Raw genomic sequence first — 17,943 nt, forward strand, 5'->3', positions numbered from 1 at the left:
TTGGAAGAACTATGCTCCTGTAGCTCCCTATGTTAAAGTGGACCTGGCTTTACAACCCTTAAACTTTTAAGTGCGGCCTTCAGTCAATAGCAAACAGCCACTCTTCCTCCCCACTACTTCTGTTGGCCATTGTCCAACACTGGGGAGGTTTAGAAAGCAGAGGGTTAGAAAGCTGACATAGGCCACAGCGCCACTCCAAATGGGACAAACAACCCTTGTCATGGAGGTACCACGGTTTCTGACTTTAATTTTTTTTAATGGACAAAAGTAGCCAGCATGCCTGTTGGAAAAGATATTTCTGATACTGCTCCCAAACAAGCAAAGGACAATCTTGTTCCAACCTCTCCAGGACATACATCTCAATTCAACTTCTAATTTGTGCATTTTAGGCGTGAGGCCTTTCTCAAAATACAGATCAGAGTAATTTGCACTTGAGAATAAATATGCATGAATCTTAAAACATTTTTCAAACATCAAACTGCTCCAAAAGCTACTGCAACCTCGAAAACACTTATCAATGGTGACGCTAGTAAGACTTCTAAAATCTTAGAAACTATACTTCATAAAATCCACACAATCTAGTCGTAAACTGCAGAAATGACTTCACATGTGTTTTTATTTGAAAGGTTTTCACAAAGTAATATGGCTTCACACAGCTATTGTAAAACAGAGATTTTGAATGAGTCAAGTCAGCAATTTCACAGCTGTAGCAAAGCATGTACGGGCTCTTCTTCGAGTGGACCATTCCAGCAGTCATGGCTTACCATCGTACTTTATTCCAGGTCTGCGTAGCACCCAGGGGCGAGCCGGCCACCATCGGAACTTGGATGGGACACTGTTGTTTGTTCATCACAAGGTCTAGCTTCTCTTCTAGCGATTTGCAGGTGGCCTCTAGTGCTTGAAGCTTTGCCTCTATACTGTCCAGTCGTAGACATATTGTTTGGTTAAGTGAAAATAAGAAGGCCTAGAAAGGAAAATCAATTTGAAATGTTATATGGGTTAATTAAAAGACATCTATTCTATAAACAAAGACCTGTTAAGCTCTATTAAACATTGATCATTTGTCATATTTCAAATAAAGATTAAGTGACATAATTGTGCATAATCTTCTATAGTCTTAATTTTACGCCCCTTTCCTTCGCAACATGCGCCACCATACTCATATGTTGGACAGTCCTGGTAGCTGTGCCATGCAGACCATTAGTGGGGACATAGGATGCATGTGACCAAAGGCACACAGGAGGCAGACATATCAGTCTACTGATTGAGGAATTCCGCCCTTCCTTATAAAACGCCAACCAGGTAAGAAGAAGATGAAGTATGCTTCCAGAATTTGTAGGAGGATGAATCCACTTCATCCTTAACATGATGTGGAAAGTGTCCAACGCTAAAGATGAATTGGAATATGGTGGAAAGGTGAGACAACATATTTTAAGCATATCTCTCTGCGGGGCTGTCCAAACTAGATGCCTGCCCTGCAACTGACTCATGTATTACTTGCAGAAGAAACATGAGAAAGCTCAGGTGGGTTATGGGGGAATGCCGAAAGTGCTGTGAGAAACTGAAGAGACACAATCATTCAGAAGAAAAGTTGACTTAAGTTTCACAAGTAAGCTATATTAGCAGATTGTATTTCCTACATGGAAACGTTAGCATTCATTAAAAGGTAAACAACAATCTGATAATTCATTTCTTATTCTGTAAAAAATCAATTTAAGCACGTTCACTACATTTAAACACAAAATAGACAATAAATTGCTAGCATTCTTTCATTTTACAAGGAAGTTCTTTCAGTTCCTGAAAGAAGTTATTTATGCTTGCTAAATTAATTTCTTATTCTGTAAAAATCCAATTTAAGCTCGTTCACTACATTTAAACACAAAACAGACAATAAATTGCTAGCATTATTACATTTTACAAGAATTTCTTACAATTCCTGAAATAAGTTATTTTAGCTTGCTGAATGTTTTCCAATTAAAACGGAGTGGAAACAGCATATTGAAAAGAGGCATACAGTATTCACATGTATTAATAGGTGAGCCTATGCAACTCTTTTTCTAAGTTGTTTTGGGAATTTGATTATGTCCACCACTTGGTTTCGCTAAGCTCCGGGGCTTTATAACAATTTATATTTTTTCTCAATTTGTTTTTTGAAATAACATGGAGGATCCTGACCGGTTGTTTATTATGGCACCAGTTGCTGGTGAAAGCTAACTGACTTTGAAAATTCCGTTTCTAAATATCTAAAGTCAAACTGTTGTAATAAAAATCAAGTTTATATTCTTATGATGTAGCTTGAAATAGTTTTTATGCTCCCATAACTTTTCCTTTTTTCTTGAAAAAATGGTTATTATTTTTTTTAAACATTTTATGTGTATCATAATTAGCATGTAGTAAAAACCCAATCAGTTGAAAAGCCCAATAGCTTTGAGATTTTTTCAGCAAAGTTTGGTTTATTACTTTCACTGAAAAGTGTTTTACAGTGTTTTTGTTTGAGTGATACATTACATTTTAAAAAACATTTTTATCATATTAATTTGTCAGACAATAAGTCGCGTATTTGGTTACCGTTATCGACTAAAAAAAAGTAACAATTATTCGAAATTAAGCTTTGCTCCCTCAAGGAAAACAATAAAAACCTATTCCTGGATGTTTTTGTAGGCCCCAATCAAACGACCTCTACAAATATCAGTTAAATACATTGGAACTGTGTACCCAAGAAAGAAGGGCTGGTTATACCTTCATGTTGATACATATAAAATCAAAGCTACTTGCTCCAGTCTTGAAACCTAAGCAACTGCTTCCTGCATACGGTCTCAGAAGGCTATCTGCATCTACAGCCTAAATAATAAACAAGTCTTCATGCTCACCAATGAAAATCAGAGCTCAAACTCTGTCCCACACAAGCTTTAGGATTATCTAAAATGACATGTACCCGGCAACATGTGGAAGACCATCTGAACGTACTTAAGAACAAGCATTGGAAATGCAATAGGTCTCGCAGCATTAGAGTTAGTGCTTTTAGAATTGTTTATGGGTTTTTTTGTAAATCTTTAGCATTTTTGTTTCCTGTAGCCAATGCTAAAGAATTACAAAAAAAAGCCATAAACATTTCTAAAAGCTCTAACTCAAATGCTCAGAGACCTATTGCACTGTGTGAGGGTGAGGGGTTGAGGGTGAGTGAGGGTGAGGGTGGGTGAGGGTGAGTGAGGGTGAGTGAGGGGTTGAGGGTGAGTGAGAGTGAGGGTGAGTGAGGGTGAGTGAGGGTGAGGGTGAGTGAGGGTGAGGGTGAGGGTGAGTGAGGGTGAGGGTGAGTGAGGGTGAGGGGTTGATGTTGAGGGTGAGGGGTTGAGGGTGAGTGAGGGTGAGTGAGGGGTTGAGGGTGAGTGAGGGTGAGGGTGAGTTAGGGTGAGGGGTTGAGGGTGAGTTAGGGTGAGGGGTTGAGGGTGGGTGAGGGTGAGGGGTTGAGGGTGAGTGAGGATGAGTGAGAGTGAGGGTGAGTGAGGGGTTGAGGGTGAGGGGTTGAGGGTGAGTGAGGGTGAGTGAGGGTGAGGGTGAGTGAGGGAGAGTGAGGGTGAGTGAGGGTGAGGGGTTGAGGGTGAGTGAGGGTGGGTGAGGGTGAGTGAGGGTGAGGGGTTGAGGGTGAGTGAGGGTGAGAGGGTGAGAGTGAGGGTGAGGGGTTGAGGGTGAGTGAGGGTGAGAGGGTGAGAGTGAGGGTGAGGGGTTGAGGGTGAGTGAGGGTGAGGGGTTGAGGGTGAGTGAGGGTGAGGGGTTGAGGGTGAGTGAGGGTGAGGGGGTGAGGGTGAGGGTGAGTGAGGAGTTGAGGGTGAGGGGTTGAGGGTGAGTGAGGGTGAGGGTGAGGGTGAGGGGTTGAGGGTGAGTGAGGAGTTGAGGGTGAGGGGTTGAGGGTGAGTGAGGGTGAGGGGTTGAGGGTGAGTGAGGGTTCAAATCGGTTTTTGGGGGGTAGCTTTGAAATCAGTAGTCTTCGATCTGAACCGGGAGGGTTGGAATGTAAGGTGTCTGGCAGTGGATTAATGAGTCATGACCTGTATTTAAGACCATCCGCCTCGATATCAGGCGAGACGAGATTTACTCGTACAACCGTGGGCTTCTGAGCAGAGCTTCGGGCATAGACACTTTGTTTTTAAAATAAATTAAACACTGCTCTTAGTCCCAAGTCAGACACTCTATCACTGACGCTTTGGGAGCTTACGGGATTATTGCCCCAGCTACCATGTCAGCGAGGGAATGAGAGAAGCACCGGGAAGCCAGCAGCTCCCAGTGCACTACAGGAGGCCTTGCTGCGGTGAGTTAATCGACCTCTATACAAGAACGCCCAATGCCCTCCCGCATGCCAGAGTCCACAGGGCCATTCGTCAGGAAGTGGTGCGTGGCAGCGCAGACCTCAGCGTGCGCCGGCCCTGTGCGGCTGGGTCGTTCTTTCCTGATAATCAAGGGTCAGTTCCGGGGCAGCTAGAGAGAGACCTCTTCCGCTGCAGAAAGGTTGGCTGGCCCACCTTTTTTGGGGCGGGTTATGTGTTTTCTAACCAATGGCAGGGTAAACTGGAAAATACAGCCACAAAGACTCTCCAAGCTCCGCCTATCATCCTGTCAATCTGTTTAACACCAGTTTTCCGATAATCTTCTCTTGTTTTGGAAATTGAAGTTTAATAGAAATGGACTTAAAGTAGAGACGCCCGGATGTTTGTGATCTTCATTTGGAAGTTTTCAGGTAAGGCTTACATGCAGGAACATTCCGCCTGGATCCGGAAAGTTAATGCGTAGGATGTTATCGCTAACCGATTGAGTAAACGGAGGGTAAGTGAGGTACAGGAGAGCTAGGGATTTAGAAATACCGAAGACATACGTCGGATAGAAAAGTGTGCCAATTTGGAACAGGAGGAAGAGTTGCAGCAGAGGTTGGGGAGGCGTTGTAGAGAAGTCACGGCAGAGAGAGCAATACAGGGCACATGTATACTTAATGTGGCAGGGAGGAAAGAGGCACTGATTCAGGTCTGTGATTCGGAAAGAGTGACTGACTGCAACAAGATCGTAAATGTTGATGTTAGGCAGGTGGCAAACATGGTAGCTTAGGGCAGGGGAGGGGGCGGAGCGGGGAGAGGGAACAGATGGAGCGAAGGCTGATAAGGGGAGGGGGAGGAGAAATACGACACGGCGGGCAGGGGAGGGGGCGGAGCGGGGAGAGGGAACAGACGGAGGGAAGGCAGATAAGGGGAGGGGGGAGGAGAAATGCGACACGGCGGGCAGGGGAGGGGGCGGAGCGGGGGCCTAGTGCGGCTGAGGGAACTGATGTGCACGCGCTTTTAAGCTTAATGCGCATGCGCATTGAGCTTAAAAGTCACGGGCACTGCAAGGAATCGCCACGATTCCTTGCAAGTTGGATAAAGAGTGGATAAGCCCCCATAGTCTCGCTTGCTCGATGCGCATGCGCATCGACAGGCGAGACCTAAAAAAGAATGGTAACTTTCATACCAAAAGATATGTATAGCGATTATACGGCTTCACACTAGTTTACTGGACCTTTGCTAAGGGTGAAGGAGGGTGGGATTCACAACTAAAATATGAAGACCATTAGGATGACATTTTTCAAAAGAGAAATCTCCCTCACCAGTTAGAAAAGTAGTTGCATTGCACACAGGGGCATTGCTTGACCATTGAGAATGCATTTGCTGGCATTTGGACCCTTGTTAGAAGGTGAAAAGTCAATCTTTATAAGCGATCGCGACATCACAATTTAAATTGGACACCAGGTGGTTCTTACTATGTTGGGCACTATGAAACAGTCATATCTGAGATCAATTTTCACACAAAATAGCAAGCAACAGATATTTTGCTCTGACCCACATTAAATAGGACAGGAACATCTAGCATAAAAGAAGCTGCAAACCATCACCCTCTGTGAGTTCAAGCACTGTAAGAAAATGTTAGAGGAGTGTTATGAATTATTATAGGGCTAGGAGGATGCCCCAAGTTCGAAGGTGTCAACATGAAAACAATGTAACTCTTGAGTATGGGATGCATCTTCAAGAAGCAGATTCCGATGGAATGGCGGTGATGGAAACCAACTGGTTAAGGGACAGGAAGGAAACAGCTTCGAGCAGGCAAAGTTAATTCTGACCCTTTGAGCTAGGGAAGTAAAAGATTGGCTTTACAGAGCAGTCACTGATCTGTGAGTGTGTCTCTGTATGCCATTGCAGTGATGGCTCTGTACTCAAGTCTTGTCAGTATGACACTCACATGGAAATAGCCACCAGGTCTAGAGTTTCGTCCGGGTGGCCTTATTAACTAAAACTAGAGGAACTATTTGCAGAGTTGCATGCCGGGATAAAAGGTCCTGGAACAGTTGCACACTGAACGAAAGCTGGGTTAATAGTGGGGTGGCAAGACTGAATCACCACTCTCACTCGAATGGTAGGTGACCACTTCAGAAGTCAAACGGACATCTTGAAAGCCTGCCTTTGTGATAAGGAGCTTCATACTTCTAAGGGACGATCTGCTCTTCTGCATTTCTGAGGTCACATGGAGCACTACTGCTTTTGACTTCCCCTGTAATATGGGTAAAGGCAGGTGGTTTTGTGGTAATGATGGAAGATCTTCGCAGTCATTTTTTCTAGGAGGGTCCTGGACATCGTTCATAAGCCTCATGGAAAGGGGGGGGGCAAACCCAGCTTGGCTCTGGCAGAGCTCCATCTCTGGGGTTCCGGAAATCAGTGTCGGACTACAGACTTTTTAAATCTCAGATTTTCAAAGTGGCTGAGATAAGAGACTGTGAAAGAACAAAGCAATGGGGAGATGAAGATGGGGGCCTGACTCGAAGGGTGTCTTCGTTTCCGGCCAAGCTCAGGGAATTGCAACACACTACTCCGCCACTGAATCAAAGATTCTTTCAATTGAAATCATAGTGGACTTCATGATAAAAGGCTCTCCACCACTAAAACAAGTTTGGAGCTAGAGTCTATGGCAGTAGATGTGAAGGAATTTGCTCGAGAAACAAGACTAGTTTCGATTTGGAGTTATATCTACACTGATCCGCCTTTAATCTCAGAAAGACTACATGATGCAGAACACATTCTGGGTTGCCAACATAAGAATTCTGAGATCCCCCTCATTCTCTGGGGTCAGGTTACCCTCTTCACAATCTGATCCAAGCTTTTTAGATATCCAGATCCAATCCCCAGGATCACTACAAGGAGCGGACGTATAAAAAGCATGTAGACTCCCCACCATGAGCAAAGCGGAAATAAAGATTCTGTTGTGGCAGAATTGGGTAGCCCACAGGAAACAGAAAGAAAGTTCTGAAACTTCTTTACAGAAATCGACCACCAGGAAAAAGACAGGAAATAGTCAAAGGTTTCAGTCATGGCAGAATTGGGTATCCCACAGGAAACAGAGAGAAAGTTAATAATAATAATAATATGGGTATTTGTTAAGTGGTTGGTTGCACCCTACGGTGCGACCCTACGGTGCGTCCCCATGCTGCAGAAGAGAAACCAGATCAGGAGATACAGAAGCATATGTCTAACTACTTGCCAGGACCGAGATTAATGACTGCGTTGGTATCTGGGGAAAATAGCAAGTTTTTAGTCTCCTTCGGAACAAAAGCTCCGATGGTTCCATCCTCAGATGGAGGGGAAGGGAATTGCATGCCTGAACAGCTAGAAAAGTTCTGAAAATTCTACAAAGAAATCGGCTGCTATTGAGGGATAAAGAATTCTGACTTTTCCACTCTACAGCAGGCTACCCAGAGACACAGAGAAAAACAGATTAGCATTAAAAAAAGTGCAACTCACCCTGGCTCTGGATGCATCTGGCAAAGTTGAGTGTGACCTATTAAGAGAATGTGTCATCTAGTTAAACAGAACAATGAAGCTAAAGTGTTTAATGAGGCCAGGACGACAAGGTTTGAATAAATGTTGTTGAGGCATGGAGAAGTTTGGGAGACCGAGTTTACATTAACATATTGGACAAGGCTTAGCATAATATTTAAAACCCAACGTGTTTGACTTGAGTTTGTATGTCAAGACCAGTTGCTCCAGTGAGATGTTACCTTTAGCTTTCTCTTTCTCTTCTCATTTTCTTCCCCCACCCTCATACTCCCAGGTGTCCAGCAGGGACAGTTAAAGGTACCTATCGGTTTGTAATCATGATTTAATATTGCTTGGTTGTATATTTTAACAATAGGTCTCAAGGGACATTAGCCTCATCTGGTGCCTGGCCAAGGGGGAACAGCGTTTACAACGCAACTTTTACCACGCACTACCTTTACCACGCAACTTTTACAATGCAATACAACAACTTGCGCTGGGGGGCGCTGTAGGATAGGGAATGGTTTAATTTACTATCAAAAACCTTCCCTACTATCCACGGGGACTGGAGTTGGAATAGTAAATTAAACTATTCACTATCCAGCACCCCCCAACGCAAGTCGTCGTAACGACTTGCGTTGTAAAAGTTGCGTGGTAAAGGCATGCGTTGTAAAAGCATGCGTAGTAACGACATACATCCCTGGCCAAGAACCCGACAGAACAGTCATTCTCCTGGCAGGAGCTTCTCATACCCACTTTTTCTGCCCTCACCTACCCACTAGGCGAAGCTTTTACTTGCATCCAAGGAACATATACATTCCATTTCGCAGCTTAAGCGTTATCATTATATTGAATCTCTGCCAGCTTGTTAGGTCTGGTTGTTTGTTTCTATGAAAGACTGGTCTTTGATGCACATTTTTATGAAGCCTAACACAATAATTGTCCTTGCCTGTAAGGTCACAGTTCACACTAATAGTCTCAGAGCAGCAAAGCGCACACATTGGACAATGCAGAGGCAAAACGACACTCCGGTACCACATGCCTGCCTGCACTAGCTGTTTCAGTCTCCTTCAAGTCCTGGGCAATCACTGCCCTGTTCTTGATAACCTGTAAGGGTTAACCTTATTCTGAAAAAATGTATTGCCAAATCCAAGTTCAGCTGCAGAAGGGTGAGGCCAGGGGACATTTGTGCAAATGCTTTGTCACAAGTCTGTCCCTTCATAGTAGGTCTGTAAGTGTGGAGTAGCCCAGGGGGACAGACAAGAGCTATAAACCATCTGGTAAAAAAAACAAAAGCAGAAAAACTTTAAAACATCATTATCATGCCGTTTCCACCATGGTGATTAGGTTTGCTGCCTCAAAAGTCAATTGTGCAATTCTTATTGCTATGATCGTAAACCAGAAGGAAATTGCTTTTCTGTTGGTAGCAGGAGACGGGGAAGGGGATCTGTAAAAGGTTGTCCAGGTAGCAGTGTATCTGGCTTCCAAGGCCGGGAGATTACAGTGCCGTGGACTCTTGTACTGAAGGTGATAGATGAACTTGGACGTAAAGCCCACATCATCTGAGTCTGAGAGTCCCCTAAAAGAAGTAACAAACCATCCTCGAGACTTTGTTTTGCCAGATACTTTCTATTCCACTTCTCTGTTATAAAGAGAACAAGGGCATCTACTGTCAAATCATCAATGAACAGTACTCAGAAGGTCAACCAGCTAAAATGGAATGCATTCTGCTGAGCCAGACTTTGATGCTTCCTTTCTAAAGTAATTCATCCCTAATCAAAGTTGATAATTGAGGCAAATAAATATTTTCAAGGTAAGGTGTTTTGCAGTTAACTAAGAACTGTAAGAGTGTGTCTGGCTGTAGATTGGGTGGGGCTTTAGATTGAGAATTTGTTCTGCATGTATGCCCAAGATATAGCGATAGCGGAGGATATTGAAACTTTTTAAAGATGATTTATTTAAAATTAACCACATGGCTGCTGGGCGTTTCCCCCCCCCCCCCGTGCTGGAAATTGCCATTTTAGTGGCACCATGACGAGCTCAGCTCGTCATCAGCACACGACACCCGTGGGTGATGACGAGCTGAGCTCGTCATCAGCATCGAAAGGGTTAATAAAGCCTTGTCCTTAATCTTAATAGGCAAATCTCCTGGTATATGTGTAAATCTTGCAAATGGAAGATCTTTAGAAGTTAACTTTGAATCTAATATTGAAGTATAGTGCGGGATGTGGTGGTAGGACTGGATGTCTATAGCATGTATTTTCATAAGTGCCTATAAATATTTGCTACTTTTCGGTAACAAAGTAGAAGCTGGCATTTGCTTAGACAATTGTCCACTTATTTTACTTTCTTCATATCCTTCTTCTTAGGCCGTTTTGCTAACATATCTATCGTAAAAATATTTGTTTACTACGGACAAGTTTCTTTTGAAGTAATTTGGTATTGACGGCTTGGCTTGGCAGTTTTCAGATTTATATGGATTTAAGGCAACTGGACTGCTTAATCCCCGGGTTAGGAGTGCATTTCTAAGGGCTGTGCCTGCCTCTTACGTTGCATTAACAACATAAGACCATCAAATCTTGAGGATGCCACTGGATTGGATCTAGAGGTTGGGTTCAAAAGTACTTATTTTTATCTTGTGGACTTATTAGAGCTGTTAGGTGACCCGTCCGCATGTATGCAACCACTATAATCACTTTGTGTTGTTGCCTCTGCAACAGTGGATAGTGGATGCACCGTTCCCCAGACTAACATCTGTGTCTAACATGCAAGCAATACTATACAGAAAAGTAAAGGTACGCACAGATGTGCTAATAGTAATTCCTCAACTACAGAGGAGCACAACAGCTGAGTAACTATTGAAGGGGATAACTATTGACAGTTGCAAGTGCTGCCACAAAAAGTAATGCGGAAATAGAAACAACACTACAAAAGTGAATAAGCATGAAACCAAATTAGATCAGAAGAACCTAAACCAACATTAAAAAGCCACACTAAAGAACAAGCCTTGGCAAAGCCAATAGGTCTCGAGCTATAGGCTTTAACAATGTTTTATAGTCATGCTGTATAGCAGCACTGATGCTTTCCAGTGTGGCTAAAACTAATTTTTTTTAAAAATTGCTATGACGGAGCCAGGGCTAATATGCTTTTTTTTTTTTAAGTGCATCAGCACTGGATGCCTCAAAGTTCTTTTTTATTATTATTTTTAGCCATTCTGCACAGCAGCCACACTGCTACACGGCATGGCTACAAATCATTGCCAAAGTCGGCAGTGCCCGTCCTGTGCAGCATGAAGAAAAGGCAATACTCTTGAAGGCAAGACCTATTGGCTTAGCAATGAATGTTAGGTCTCACCCATCACCCGTGTGATTCTGAGCAAATCAGTCAATCTCACCCAGAGTGGGGACAATGACATACGTCAAAACATAATATCACACATAGAAAGCAATTGCACCCATGTTCATGTTTTAGTGAAAATAAATATGGAAACAGATATCATCTGAAGTCACAATAAACCTCCATTTCAAAGGAGAAAAGGGGTTCTTTGAAGTGCATGTGGCATAGTAAAACATTACTACACATGGGGTTCAACAGGGAAGAAGAAAAATAAAAGTACTAGCTCAATCACAGCGGAATCAGCAGAGGGCCAGCAATCAAGCTGAAGCACATTCAGTACTCGGTCTATGGTCCAGCTGAAAAAAGAGGACTGCAGCCGGCAGGTGGTAGCCAATTAGAAAGCAGAAAATTAGAGTGACAATGAAGCCAAGGAATGTTAAGCAATGGGTGAGCTACAAGCCTCTTGTTGTATACAATATCTCTCGCAAGCAAGAGCGCATGCGCTGTCACAGGCAAGACTTAAAAAACAGGATGAACACTAAAGTTTAACTGGGACTGTAAATTGAGCAGGGAAACAAACAGAAAAATATTTGGAAAGCAGGTAAAAAGTAAACCTACAAAGTAATCAACAAACAGCATGCCTACAGGGGAAAAATATGATACATTTTAACAACATATTCACTGAGGGATCCTCATTGCCTACTACTCTGCTTAATATGAGATGCTTCAATATGAGATTTGTCAACACTCCATATTATTGGTATGGCCCTCTTCCCGCTATGTACAACAATGTCTAAGCAAAAGATTTGTATGTAAACAAACAAAGGTCAAAAGTATATGCAATCTATGTGTATACCATTTCCACATGTAAGTAGAGCAGGGACCCAATAGTATATAAAAAATGCATTAAAGTAGTCATTACATCTTTGGTGTGCACCTATAGTCCCAATTACATGTTCATGCATAAAGAATACATTTGGTTATATGTATTCCAGTGCTCAGTCTTCCACCTGGTTTGCGATTCCAGCCAACACATTTTGTCCTACCGTGGCATGCAAGCCAAGTGTTTCTCAAGGTCTGAGGGCGTCGTATTACTGTAACGATCTAAAAGGTTGATATGGACATAAAGGTGCTCTAAATGTAGTGTGTTTGCTTAAATAGGGGTTCTGAAGGTTGGTATTTATGCAGGTTGGATGTAATTCGATCTCATTGAGGTGTACCATCTTGATGCAGTCTCTGTCCACATCCAGATGACACGCCAAAGAAGTACTTATTTTCCTTTAGTCGGGAGTCGAACACATTTTAATATCCATCTCAAACTGCCTCTGCTCCCAGCTTGTTTGGGACAAGTCCCATTCTTCAATTCTTGGTTTTACTGGGGTTGTTGCTGTCTGGAACTCAAAGCCGTAGGAAGTGCAAATTTGTTAGTACCAGGGAGTTTGGGAGCTGGTTTTAGGTCTCGCTTAGCTCCTTTTTGCAAAAGACCTCTAGGGTACTATCTCAAGTTCAAGATCAAAAATGTGTATAGCGCACTACTCACCCAGAGGGTCTCAAGGCGCTTGTGGGAGGGGGGGTGTGGGGGGGGGGGGGGGGGGGGGGGACATTACGTATTGAATATCCAAGTTTGAAGGAGAGGTGGTTCTGTGTAAGGCGGAGGTGGGTGGGGAGAGAATTCCAGGTTTTGGCAGCTAAGTAGGAGAAGGATCTTCCCCCCGTGGTGGATCTATGGATGCGTGGAATTGCGGCGAGGGCTTGATTGGACGATCATAGTTGGCGGGTGGGGGTGTAGAAGGACAGGCGCGTGCTGAGGCATTCGGGGTCGTAGAGGGCTTTGTGTGCGTGGGTGAGGAGTCGGAACGTTATCCTCTTGTTGACGGGGAGCCAGTGGAGGTCTTTCAGGTGACCGGAAATGTGAGCTTGGCGGGGGATGTCTAGTATGAGTCTTGCTGAGGCGTTGGAGTTGTTTCTGTAGTTTGGCTGTGGTTCCGGCGTAGAGGGTGTTTCCATAATCTAGTCGGCTAGTGACTAATGCGTGGGTGACTGTCTTTCTTGTTTCGGTGGGGATCCAACTGAATATTTTTTTGAGCATGTGTAGGATGTTGAAGCATGATGATGAGACGGCGTTGACTTGTCTGGTCATCGAGAGGGAGGAGTCCAGGATGAAGCCCAGGTTGCGTGCGTGGTCCGTTGATATGGGTGCTGTTCCCAGGGCTGGTGGCCACCATGAGTCGTCCCAAGCAGAGGGGGATGAGCCTAAGATCAGGACTTCCGTTTTGACGCAGTTCAGTTTTAAACAGCTGGTCTTCATCCACTCGGCTACATCTTTCATTCCTTCGTGTAAGTTGGTTTTGGCGGTGTTTGGGTTTTTGGTGAGGGAGAGGATCAGCTGGGTGTCGTCTGGGTAGGAGATGATGTGGAGGTTGTGTTGGCGCGCGATGGATGCGAGGGGCCTCATGTATACGTTGAAGAGGGTGGGACTGAGTGAAGATCCTTGTGGTACGCCGCAGATGACTTCAGTGGGCTCCGATCTGAAAGGGGGAGGCGGACTCTCTGGGTTCTTCCGGCGAGGAATGAGATGATCCAGTCCAATGCTTTTCCTTGTACTCCGACGTTGCTGAGGCGTTGTATGAGGGTGCTATGCAGACTGTGTCGAAGGCAGCGGAGAGGTCAAGTAGGATGAGGGCAACTGTTTCTCCGTTGTCCAGTAGTGTTCGAATGTCATCTGTTGCTGCGATGAGGGCAGTTTCGGTGCTGTGTTTGGCTCAGAAGCCGGACTGTGAGGGGTCGAGGGATTTGTTGGATTCGAGGAAGGCGGCGAGCTGATTGTTGACGGCTTTCTCAATAACTTTGGCAGGGAATGGGAGGAGCGAAACGGGGCGGTAGTTCTTAAGTTCAGTGGGGTCTGCTGTGGGTTTCTTCAGAAGGGCACGGAGTTCGGCATGTTTCCAGCTTTCCGGGAAGGTAGCGGAGTTGAGGGAGCAGTTGATGACGTAACGGAGATGGGGTGCGATGATGGAGTCTGCTTTGTTGAAAATGTGGTGGGGACATGGGTCGGTTGGCGATCCTGAGTGGATGGAGTTCATCAGGCAGATGGTGTCTTCTGTGGTGATTGGGTTCCAAGCGCAAAGGTTGTTAGAGGGGGGTTCTGGTTCAGAGGTGGGTGGAGTGGGCTGGTCTCCGGATTGGTTTTCAAAGCTGTTCTGTATGTCGGCGATTTTGTTGTGGAAGGCTAGGGAGGCTAGGGAGTCGCAAAGGTATTGGGATGGAGTGATGTCGTTGGTGCCGGCGGAGGGGTTGGTAAATTCTTTGACGATGTTGAATAGTTCTTTGCTGTTGTGGGCGTTGTTGTCAAGTCGATCCTTGAATGCTGATTTCTTGGTGGATCGGATCAGTTGGTGGTGTTTGCGGGTGGCGTTCTTGAAGGTGGTCAGGTTGTCAGTGGTTGGGTTTTTTCTCCAGGCTTTCTCGAGGGTACGAAATAACTTCTTAGATGTCTTAATGTCATCGTTGAACCAGGGGGCTTTTTTGCTACTTTGCTTGATTTGGTGGTTTTTCAAGGGTGCAAGTTCGTCGGCGCTGTGGGTGATCCATTGTGTGAGGTTGGTGGCTGCTTGGTTTGGCTCCGATGATTTGGCAGGAGGGTTTTGGTGAAGCGAAGTGAAGAGCTGGTCGGTGGTGATTTTGTTCCATTTTCTTCGGGGGATTGGTTGTGGGAGGTTGTGGGTCGTGATCTTTTTGTAGTTGAAGTGAACGCAGCTGTGGTCCGTCCAGTGGAGAGTTGTGGTGTGGTTGAAGGAGATGTGCTTGCTAGAGGTGAAGATTGGGTCGAGCGTGTGTCCGGCATAGTGGGTGGGGGTATCAACAAGTTGTTTGAGTCCGAGGTTGTCCAGAAGGGTGGTGGTGTTGCTGTCGTTTTTCTTTTCCAGGTGGAAGTTGAGGTCTCCCAGTAGAATGTAGTCCTCGGAGGGGAGGGCGTGTGGGCTGATGATGTCAGTGATGTCTTCGCTGAATTGTGTGCGGGGTCCTGGTGGTCTGTAGATGAGGGTGCCTCTGAGTGTGGTCTTGGGGTCGGTGTGGATCTGGAAGTGAAGGTGTTCGGCGGCTGCGAGGAGATCGTCTGAGCTGGTCGTGATGCGGATGGAGTTCTTATGGACGATGGCGATGCCTCCTCCTGTTTGAATGGTGCGGTCCTTTCGGATGATCTTGTAGCCGTCCGGGATGGCTATGGTGATGTCGGGAGCTGATGAGGCGTTCATCCTGGTTTCTGTAAGAAAGGCGACGTCCGGCGAAGTGGTGTTGAGTAGGTTCCAAAGTTCAATGGCGTGTCTGTGGACCGAGCGGGTGTTGAGTAGGATGCACTTCAGGTGGTTAGTGTCGGAGCTCTGTTTGGAGTCTGTGGATTTGGTGTGGGTCCTGATGCAGTTGAACTTGCAGGAGTGGCAGGTGAAGGGTCCATGGGTGTGTCCTGGGGCGGCTTGGTAGCAGTCTTGGATGCGGCCGGGGTTGAGTGCTGAGAGGGAAGCGGTTCCTCTTCTTTCGATTGTCCCTCTCCTGGAGCATAGACTCTGCCATCCTATTGCTTGGATCACTTCTTTATTGGTCACATTCTACTTTTTTCCTTATTTTAATCACTCAATAAGAGTGCATGTGTTTTCCTGCTTTCTTACTTGTGTTTTGCAATCCCCCACACCAAATCACTCCCCCTCTGGTTACTGTTGCTCCCTCCTTCCCCCCATTTGCTCCTGTCCATGTGTGTTGCTTTTCTCATTCAAAGACTTGTCCCCAACCCCACGCGGTCCATGTTGCTCCTTCCCCCTTCCACCCAATCCATTCCTTCCCTCATCCATGGCATACACCTCGACCATTGGACCCCTATAACTCGCTCCCACCACCTGCTCCTCCACCGTTTCCCCACCACTCATGGTCCAGAAATTTTAATTTTTTTGTAGGGCCCAGCAGTTCTCATTTGCTGGTAGGCCACTCCACTTTCAAAAAAGCAGTTGGAAAGTATTTTGTTTTATATACTGCTCCAAGTGGCATCCTCCATTTTGGATCAGTAAATAAAGAATAAAATGATGCCTGTGTCATTATGTAAGGGCATGCATAAATCATCACGTTTACTAAATAGAACAGCCACCAGCAGGGGCACAATACATATGCACTCATTCTTTTCTTTTTATGTAAATTCTGCACGCCGGCAAAAAACGTTTTTCTGTTTGCCAATGCTGCACAGCATACCCAAAAAGCATTGGTAACACCAATAGGTCAAAAAGGCTTTGAAAGCTCTAGATTGTTTTGGCATTGTCACAACATCTTATAGGTAAAGAAAAACACATTTCGATTCTATGCACAGTAGTAGTACTTAGTACTGAATATTAAGTGATGTAGTTTCTAGATGCGTGGAGTCCAGCTCAAACCATACGGAAGGTCAAAACCAGCCCTTTGCCGTTCCAAGCCTCCCAGTAAAAGGGAACAGTGCATTAGAAGATGTGTGGTGACTTTATCCTGCGAACGTTGAGAAAGTACTGATAATTGACACAGTCGCCTCAGGAGCGATCCACTGACTTTCCATCAGTGGTAGGCCTCAGCTCACCACACAACAACAAAGAGAAAGTTGGGCGGTCCTTCTTGGAGGGAGGGAAACCATAATGTGGTGTGGCTGCAATGAATGCCCTGCAGAATGAATTAGGGCTAGTGGTTAGGTTGGGATGTAAGCAGCACTTTCAGCTGTGCAGTTTTTATGGTGGGTACAACCGTTTAAAGGTATTAGATTTCAGGGTGTTGGTTAGAGAATTTGAAAAACAGTCAAACACATAGAGCAGATAATGCCGAAGGGTGCAAGTACGAAGTAAGCACCTTCCTATAGAACCATGTCGATGGAAAGGCCAGCACACAGAACGTGGATCACTACGCTTATCCGCAGGCTCCAATGGACGCTCGGTGGTTGTCCTCCACATGGCCAGCATGTTAACACATCATAAGACAAATCAGGGGACAGAAAACATGGATACCTCCAAAGAATTGTGGCGCAGCGGCCAAAGCGGCTGTCTCCAGAGTGCAGGCTCACGGTTCGATCCCCGTGGCAACTCAGCTAAGCATCATGTGACTGGACAATAGCTCACTTAACCTCCCTGACAGCCCCAGCGGCTTGAAACCTTAAGGGGTGATATGCTTGCGCTTTACAAATATGGATTATTTATATAGTCGATTAGTCACTGAGATTCTGATTTACCACCTGCCACGCTGCGTCACGGACAGCAACAGTGGCAATTGGTTTTACATACACAAGGATGAGGAGAGTTTAAGAGGGAGTAGTTAAACCCACTGTTCAGTGTTAAAAAAATCTTCACAAAACTTCGTCCAGGCAACTGCTACTGTGCAGCTAGAGTTAATCCAGGGATTATACTTGCTCAAAAGTAATCCCCAGAAGACCACAATTCTGTCTACTGTACAGTCTTAAAAAAGGAACTCAACAGCTTCCATCAGTTGTAAGGAAGTCTCAAAAAGTCCAGATACCTTCGATTCGTTTTCTGAGTGGTCCCATTCCCCCTTCCACTTCCCATAAAAGACACACACAAGTATTCTGGCACGGTGCCTCGGATACAAACCCGAACTCGAATCCGGACTGTCTGCCTCGCATGCTGTGTCTTAAGAAAGCAGTAAATCATTCCTATAGAGCGCTGCAAATGACCACCGTAGAAACGGTGCCAGCTGTCATGAGGCTGAAAGGAAGCAAACCCTGGTCCTTCCTGGCCATGCTCTGCACTTGAGGACTTGTGTA

General features: G+C 45.2%; 1 protein-coding gene across 2 annotated transcripts in view; it reads right to left on the minus strand.

Moving 5' to 3' along the window:
- BANP (BTG3 associated nuclear protein) overlaps positions 1-17,943 on the minus strand; it is a 990,655-nt gene that overhangs the window by 791,801 nt on the left and 180,911 nt on the right. For both annotated transcript variants that reach the window (XM_086945823.1, XM_086945822.1), the window contains one exon: positions 765-964. In XM_086945823.1, coding sequence (XP_086801949.1) covers positions 765-964 — 200 coding nt within the window. The remainder of the gene's footprint in view (positions 1-764; positions 965-17,943) is intronic.

The sequence above is a fragment of the Lissotriton vulgaris genome, chromosome 12 (assembly GCF_964263255.1).
Source record: "Lissotriton vulgaris chromosome 12, aLisVul1.2, whole genome shotgun sequence".
Classification (NCBI taxonomy): domain Eukaryota; kingdom Metazoa; phylum Chordata; class Amphibia; order Caudata; family Salamandridae; genus Lissotriton; species Lissotriton vulgaris.